This window comes from Rhopalosiphum padi, chromosome 2, assembly GCF_020882245.1.
Source record: "Rhopalosiphum padi isolate XX-2018 chromosome 2, ASM2088224v1, whole genome shotgun sequence".
Classification (NCBI taxonomy): domain Eukaryota; kingdom Metazoa; phylum Arthropoda; class Insecta; order Hemiptera; family Aphididae; genus Rhopalosiphum; species Rhopalosiphum padi.
Window position 1 is genome coordinate 56,226,747 of NC_083598.1, and position 8,861 is coordinate 56,235,607.

Below are 8,861 nucleotides of genomic sequence, written 5' to 3' on the forward strand. Positions count from 1 at the left end.
TCCCCTGTAAATATAAAATATAAAACTGACCATTTTATTTTATTTTTTTAAATTTCCAATAAAATAATAAGGATTAAATGTCTCCATGTCTTTACGCCGTTGTGGCAATGACGAAATTACCATCAAGATATCCTAGTCTATAAGTAAGTCCTATGTGGTTATGCGGTTCGGATGTGTACTCAAAGCTTGTATAGTGCTATTGCTGCAGTAAAAGAGTGAGTTTTCGCGAAAGTTCGTACGCCAGAAGTGTCCCGCGCCACCCCGCACGTGCGCAGTTGGTCCATTTGAGTCCGTCGAAAGTGTAGTGGAACGGGCAAATTGACTGACACGTTAAGAGCTTAACTAGTGTACTATGCAAATGTCGGTCGTCCGTAAATCATCCAAACGCGACGCTGGTGGCTTAAGTGCCACTGAGAGAGAGAGAGAGAGAGAGAGGAAAACGATTCCACTACTTTACTCCACGCGTATCAGGTTCCACGTGTGCGTTCATAAATCAATTTCCTTTTTCCCTTCCAAAATAAATAATATTATAAAACCTCCGTCGAGAAAACTCCTATTAAAAACGATAATAATACTTATAACGATAGGACTTTTATTCATATACAAAACGTATATAACATACATACATATATATATCATACATACAAAATATATACAGGATGATTCATCAAGTAAACTCACGACTCATCCCTTGTTTTTTCTTTAATAACGCAGTTATTTAAAATCTGTTTTTGGAATTTAAAAATATATTTAAAGACTATATCTTTAAATACTTGAGGTTTTTTATGTAATTAAATATATAAATAAGCGTCTGTTTTTCAATTAATGATAACCCCCCTTTATTTAATATAAATTATTTAGATGATAATTTTTTTGACAGTGTTTATGTATTAGAACTAAAATTCAAAAGTATAATTTTTAATAGGATAAATAATAGTGTATGGAATAATCTAAGATAATGCATTTGAAATGTATGGGGGGAAATTACTTATTATAGCCAATAGCCATAATAGTGATTTAAAATCTCTAATGATTAAGTTTAAATTAATCTATCAACATTAATAATTTGTAAAAATAGTCTAACTATATTAAATACTAGATGCAATATAACTAATGTTTTATATTTTTTTTTAAACAATTTTTAAGGAATATTATTCTTACAGATAGTATGAACCAGTGGCGTATATAGGGGGGTTTTAGGGGATCAAAACCCTTCCGAAATGAATGGTTGGTACGGGCATTGGTTTTGATTGTATAATTAATTAGTATTTAAGAATGGACATTTTTTCAAACCTCCCCCTCCCCCCTTGAAATTATTTTCTAAATACGCCACTGGTATGAACATTTTAATAAATATAATACTACTTGTTTAAACTAAAAATTAGGAACATACAATTTTCAACAAAATTAGCTGCTAAAAATGTACAGTAAAAGATGGGGGGGGGGTTCATTTAAAAAACAAAAGTTTGTATTGCCACAGGGCATTCAAAAAAACCGGAACAAAAAAATAATAAAAAATTTTAAATGATAGTCTAAGTTTCATTTAAAAATTAATGTAAATGTATTGTTAAAAAGAAAAATAATGATGCGCATGCTTAATAAATCACTCTGTTTAATATGTACGTATATTGCACTTAGTCGAGAGTGTGTGTGTGTGTGTGTGTTGTGTGTATGTGTAATTTGTCTCTTAGTGCCACGAGTGCAAGCGATAGATAACGTGCTCATTCGATAATTTAAGTACTTACACCTGTCTGACCGATTTCCATGAACTTTCGAAGCTCATTCTAGTGTTTAGACAATGATCAAATACCTGTGGTATAATGGAGCGTGTGGATTGTTTCGAAAAATTCCGTTACCCATACGTATTACCTACCGTTAACCGCTACTGTAGTTAAAAACCTTAACTTAGGATTTATATGATTGATCTAATGGACTCTGAAAATTTTAAAGTCCTGGTTTTATCAATCGGATTTATCATGGTAATTCTAAAAATTAAAAATAACCTAGTAAATTAAAAGGAAATCAAGGAAAACAAAAAAGAAATACTGAAAAGTGGGAATGCTTACATAACACGTGTATTCCTACACTATTCATCCAATCACCATACAACTTTGGAAATATGTTGAGTACACTCCCTCGAAGGTTTTGGTATAGTAAATCCTATCTTATGTACAATACGCTAATGCATTTATAAAAATATTTATCCGTTAATATGAACCATCTGATTACCTGGCTTAAAAAATAATTCAATAACACAGCTATAGAATATCGAAATTACACAACGGTATAAAGATACAGCGGCAGCGGTACTTAAACGACGTTGACAATAATAACATTTCCCTTTAATCATTATTATAGTCAATAATACGGCCATTGAGGCAATATAAATAATTACGTATCCGTTGTTGTTTATTTTTAAAATTTATGTAATTTAATAATATTACAAAAATTAATTAAAACAATGCAATGTGTCGTTTTTATTTTATGTTCACGTGTTGTATACACAATTGTCCTTATCTGTCACGCGTTGTTAGAAGACAGAAAATTTAAATAATAATTTAGTTTGAGTGACATAAGTAGTATGTTAGTATGTTATATATTATTATATTATATTATTCGCATTTTCAAATCTATATACGATTAGTGATTAATGATGATGAATCAAAAATGATCGTTTAATCACATTATATTTTTATAAATTTAAATTGTATTATACCTTATATCTTATTTTAAATAGCAATTTGGATACATTTTATAAATAATTTTATACCTCGAATTAATGATGCATTAAATTGTACAAAATCTAATGAATTGGTTGAACTATTCAAGGCAGTATACTTTAAAATACGTCAGCTGATAATTACGTAGTTATCATTAGTACTGACCTAACACGAAAGACAATATAGTTAAGAGTTAAAATTAATAACAAATCAAAAGAAAAATAAGTCAGTTTAAAAAAAAAATTTATTTTTATACATTTTTATAAATTTAATCTAATTTTTATCTTAAATTTAATCTTATGTTTATCTTTAAGCAAAAGCACTCGATTAAATAAATTAAAATAATTTTTTTTGTTTTCAAAAAAAGTTTCAATAAAAAACAACAATGCATATTGAATTTTAAAGTTACATCGAGAATTTTTTTCTTTCAGAGATCGAGGCTTTAGGCGGCGAGCCAGCTAAAATTTTAACAAAATAATTATATCAAAAAAAAGACTATATATTCATCATTATAGTATGAAAGAGACATTTGTTGTATCGAGAATGTCTTAAGTTTTTTCTCCTTTTTTAGTTTTTAAATAAATTATTAATAAAGATATTTCTTCTTTATAAATTGACCAACAGTGCTATAAAATAAGAGATAAGAGATATTTATGGTATACGCATCATCAGTACTTAAAATTCCTTATACTATTCATTCTATCCACTGTAACAAAGATGTATTCTAACTGTTGTTAACATTATAAAGTATTCGATAAAAAAAAAAACCTTTTACACAATACTTGTTTTCTTTTATCGAATACTTATGTGTATACATAATAGTACTATATCGGTCATAAACCGTTTAAAAATCAAACAAAAAATTCAAAATTTAAACCAGATTGACGTAGTGATTATAGTAATAATAATATGTTCTGGTGGCTTACGTGATGTGCGTATACATTAACGTATGAATTAACATGGTTGCGTGTGTTATCTGAAATCGCACGTTTTGAGCCGATGGAAATGGGGCGTGTGATTCACGCGCGTGCGGCCAAGCCGCCGACAGAAGAGCACGAAAACACACGAAAGAGAATTAAGATAGAACCGAGCGATTGTTGTCGCTGTCGGGGAGCAGGAGGAGACGATCGCCGGAGAAGTTTTGCCGGGTAGAATGGAAATGAACTGGGTAGTGATAATGGGTCGATGAAAGGGTTGCGAACATATCGCGATCGAGTGGTGGCAGTGGTGGAGAGTGCTATTTACGGTGTGATTTTAAGCGGAATGAAGGGAGTTTGGGGACCTCCTAACTGATATATAATAATAAGGTTTGAAAACAAGAAGCAGCAGAGTTGCGGCGAGGAACATAAACCAGAAGGGTATTGGTCTTTAGAAGTGCATGGCGAATTGGTGTGTGTGTGTGTTCGAAAAGGGATGAATAAAATGTGATTATATTATACGGTAGATAATTATGTACGATTGGCTGATACGGATCGCGAGGGAAACGGCGATTGATTGAACGCGTGTGCGCAAACAGACTATATTATATTGATGCTCTTGAAGAACGCAGACTATGTCATGTATACAATTCTCCTTGAAATGGCGAGATCGAATTTATTCAGTACTGCAGTAAGATAATATAATCTATTAAACGTTCGCATTATTATAAAGGATTAATTATTTTTTAATATGATATGTTATTTTTAAGTAAACTATGTAAATAACTAAAATAAATAACTAACAACAGACTTCCTCATATTTTAATAATACGTACGAGAACTTTTACTCCGACGGCTATCATTAAAACGATTAATTAAAAAAGAACAAAATACAAATAAACTGTTTGTTTACGAGTTTGTTTTATTTAATTGTAGTTTGGAAATTGTTAAGACTTAAAAGCTTTTAACGTTCAATTGCATTTAGATAGATTTAAATAACTCATTAATCATTATTCATAGTCAAATACATTCAAATTCATTAAAATAAAATGTAGATTTTAAATTCGTGTTATAAGTGCATTGATAAGTAAATTTTAAATTAATTTAAAACGACGATTTAAATAACGAGTCAATAGCTAACAATTATTAGTTTTATTTACTGTTTTGTTTTTATTTTTAGATAAATTACGAATTTTATATAGATATACACTTGAAAATTTATAGACAACACAATACAATACTATGTAGAATAAAATATAATTTTTTTTACAATTATTTTGTTTTTTTTTTTTTTAATTTAAACGTATAAACGTGTTATCCAGAGCCACCATTAAACTATGATAAAGATTCCTTTCAAAATTTATGTCGGGCTCACAATTTCCTTAAACATAATATGCACATTATTCACCAATCACTGAGTTTATTTTTAAAAACATCCTCCCATGAACTGCTTGCACTTTTCTTCACTCTCCTGCGTAAACTATAATAATACTAAAAAAAACAGCATTATTATTATTATTAATAAATAGATTTATAGATAAATTATTTAAATAAAACATCTATACCTATACATTTAAAATAACACTAATATGAAACAACTGTTTTAGTTTTATAGGTGAAACTTAAGTGGCTATTAAGCATTAAAATAATATTATGACATTCTAGTGTCTGATGCACTGTAATTATTTGGCAAAATAATATTTGAAAAATATTTATTAAAACGAGTTATTGTGGAAGGACAACGTATAGTGAAACACATTCTGCATATATCGTAGAGTGAGGGATGTTGAAAACAATTGATGCATCCATGACCGAAGCAGTGGCGCATTACAGTGGGTGCGGTAACTGCGGACAGAGGAGCGCGGTATGGTTTTATGCGTTCGTTCCACACCACCCCTCGAGAGTTATGGCTCTAAACAAAGGGGTCCGCCGATTCATTAAGAATGTTTACCCCGATTTTCACTTTTATTTCTTTTATTAATTTCGCGTACCGTTCGAGGATATTCAAAGACCAAAGGCATTAAACGACTACCACTGTAAAGACCATACGCTGTGTATTATTGAATTATATTATAACGGCTGGAGCATTCTGCGCCACAGACATCATAGACGTTTTTCAATACTGAACGGTCGGGATCGAAAAACAAAACGTCGCAGACCGCGTTCATTTTTAAACGTTGATTTTCCATTGGAAATGAAATACGGTAGGTATATCGATCTGAGTCGAATTGATGAAGCCTGCGAATACGTAGATAACATATTTTAGAATACGCATTTTCCGGACGGTGAACCCCGTGGTAATGTTCACCAAATTCAAAGACACATTATTTTTGATATTTCCAATTGGCATCGGTCGTGTTTTAGATAGGTTTAATCATCTAAAATCGGTATTTTACGGATAATTCAAAAACATTGAATAGAAATAGAATAGGTACACTTTTATGATATTAACAATTTTATATTATGTATAGATAAACAATCAACAACAATATACGTATATTTTATACGTCATCGTTTTTGCACAATGCAACTTAAAACTATTTAGGGAAAAATTCAGTGTTTGCGATTCCTCTCGCCGGCCGGTTTAAGCACAACGGATTTTAAAATGTCCGTCGTGATCGGAATGCGATAGTATACTTTTTCACCGGTAGCTGTGTTCATAGGTTTTTGCGTACTCCGTGACATCGACGACAGCAGCGGTGGCGCTTTGGGAACCGGTGGTGGAGGTGGTGGAGGTGGTGGAGGTGGTGGAGATAATGGTGTCGTTGGTACCAAATACGTATCCGGTGGTTTCGCCAAATTGCTCACCGTCGAAACTCCGAATGTATCTGGTCGACTGCAACCGTGGTTATCGGGGGAAGGCATTCTAGTTGACCCAAAGTCATGGCAACTAGCCAACTCCAAGGACTGCGAAGAATGATTCAATGCACTGATGTTTAAAGTATTCTTCATTACATCTCCTGTGTACAAAAACATTCAAAAACATGTGTAGTAAAAATAATATTGATTTATCGTAAATACATCATAAAAACGTTTAATAGAAATTTATTACTTTCTAGGGTTTCATTCCACGCTTTCAATGATCCACACTTCCGCATCGACTTTTCAGTATCATCTAAGCAAACGAACAAAGTGTGGCATATAGCACATACGTATAATTAAAGTAAAAATAATGTATGCTAATAGATTGTCAAGTCTAAATTACTTTTTATAGAAGTCAATTTTTTTTCAAAATCATGGAACATTGTATTCGACGAATAGTAAAAACTTTTGATTGATGCAATTTCGCACACGGCTCTCCTTAGTTTGTCGTCAATCGTTTCTGTTACTGTCCTCTGGTCTTTAAATAATTGGTCAACCTTATCGTGCAAGCATTGCACAGATTCCTCGTATTGACGCAACTGAAATCGAAGAAAAAATAATTTATAGTAAAATCATATTTTTATTTTTATTACTTATAAACTATAGTTTTACGGACATAGGTCCATAAAAGTATAATTAAAGATGAACTTTTAATTAAATAATTTAAATAATTTAGTTTAAATTGTACTTGTAGATATCTCAACAATATTTGTTTTTCTTCGCCGTGTCTTACCGTATCTATATAATATTAATCATATAAGATATTTGCATAATAATAATTAATATTATCCATCATTCACAACAATTATTACCTGATAATTCTGTCAATGTTTTTTCTAATACTAAATTTTTTTCTTTCATTCTTTCGAATTCTTCTTTTAATATTTTATTATCAATATATATAGTATCATTGACTGCCGTTAAATCTCCTTGTACTTCCGTATTCTTATATATCTTATCATAATTAATCATCGTTTTCAGATAATTCTGTAAACTACGATATAATACGATTCGAATATATTTCCTTCTAAATGTCCCATACATGACAATAACGCCAAGTAAAAATGAAATGATTAAATAATACATAATTGGTATATCACTCGAAAAATCTCTCTGGAAATGTTTATTAAGTCAAGACTGAATAATATGAAATGAATCTTTAGATATCTAATATAAGACAAGTGTTTATTTTATACATAGTTACCAAAATACCATAGTGATTTCCGTATTAGATAATTTTAATTTATATACATAAATTATATTATATTTTTTTATATATTTATTTTTATAGCTCTGCAATCGAATGTACCTCATCATTGAGTAAATCACTATAATACTATTCATTATAGTGATTTACTAGAATTTACTAGAATTTAATATTTAACATATGATAAATAATGCAACGATAAGAACATTTTTATTGAAATTAATTGGTATATCAAAAATTAAAATATTTTTGAAATATAGGTACGTAACATGTTAATAAAATACATTGTATGAAAATTTCAAGCACAGATATTCGTTTTCACTGTTAAGTACATCAAACAATATTGCCGTCAATTGGTTTTGGGTTAGGCAACTTTATTTCCTCATTTTTTTTCTTCACTACTTTTTCTTATAAAAGACACACGCATAATGTAAAATAAGTACGTTTATCGCTCCACTCACAATTTAAAACTATATTTTTCATTCTAATCATTATACGAGCAGTCCATATAATCCTTTTTACTATTATTCCCATGTAACTTTTAATCTTGTTCAGGTATAGTAATAAAAAAAGCATAATATTTTACCGATCTCATTGGTACACACCACATACCTACACACTCTATCTTAATAACATTTTATATTCACTAATCTGTTAATAGTGGAGACTGGGACGCACATGTCGTTATAACAACAATGCGTATTAAATTAAATATATATATATATATATATATTGAATATTTATTATATAGTTTCAGACTGAATAATTTAGTTGGTTCTATGTCATTATTATTATACGTCAAAGAAGAATTCGATTAGTTCAGCGACGATATACATATACGATAAGACGAGCTATCATCGGACGATCTGTGCCGCTCATACACAAGGAAAAATTAATTAATATCTCTCTCTTTCTCTGTCTCTTTCCTTCTCAAAGCAGAGATCCACGCGTTCTCCAAACGTGATTAATACACATATATATGTACTGATGCCGGTCCCGACCAAAGTGATTGATACGTTAAATCCACAAACAGGCCGCTATTTATAGGCGTATAGTCTGATCACGACGTTTGTGTGTACGTAGGAAGATTTTAAAGAAAATAATGTTTGGTGTTCGATGGAAGGTGTTTTTTTTCCAACCAACCACCACATAATT

At 30.5% G+C, this 8,861-nt stretch overlaps 1 protein-coding gene across 1 annotated transcript; it reads right to left on the reverse strand.

Annotated features, from left to right (window-relative positions):
- Positions 1 to 6,190: 6,190 nt before the first annotated feature.
- On the reverse strand, positions 6,191 to 7,471 carry LOC132919014 (formin-like protein 3). Its single transcript, XM_060980366.1, has 5 exons — positions 7,312 to 7,471; positions 7,233 to 7,237; positions 6,843 to 7,038; positions 6,690 to 6,752; positions 6,191 to 6,597 (listed from the first exon to the last, which is right to left on the reverse strand). The coding sequence occupies exons 1-5, from the start codon at positions 7,469 to 7,471 to the stop codon at positions 6,191 to 6,193; spliced, it is 831 nt and encodes a 276-aa protein (XP_060836349.1).
- Positions 7,472 to 8,861: the final 1,390 nt, after the last annotated feature.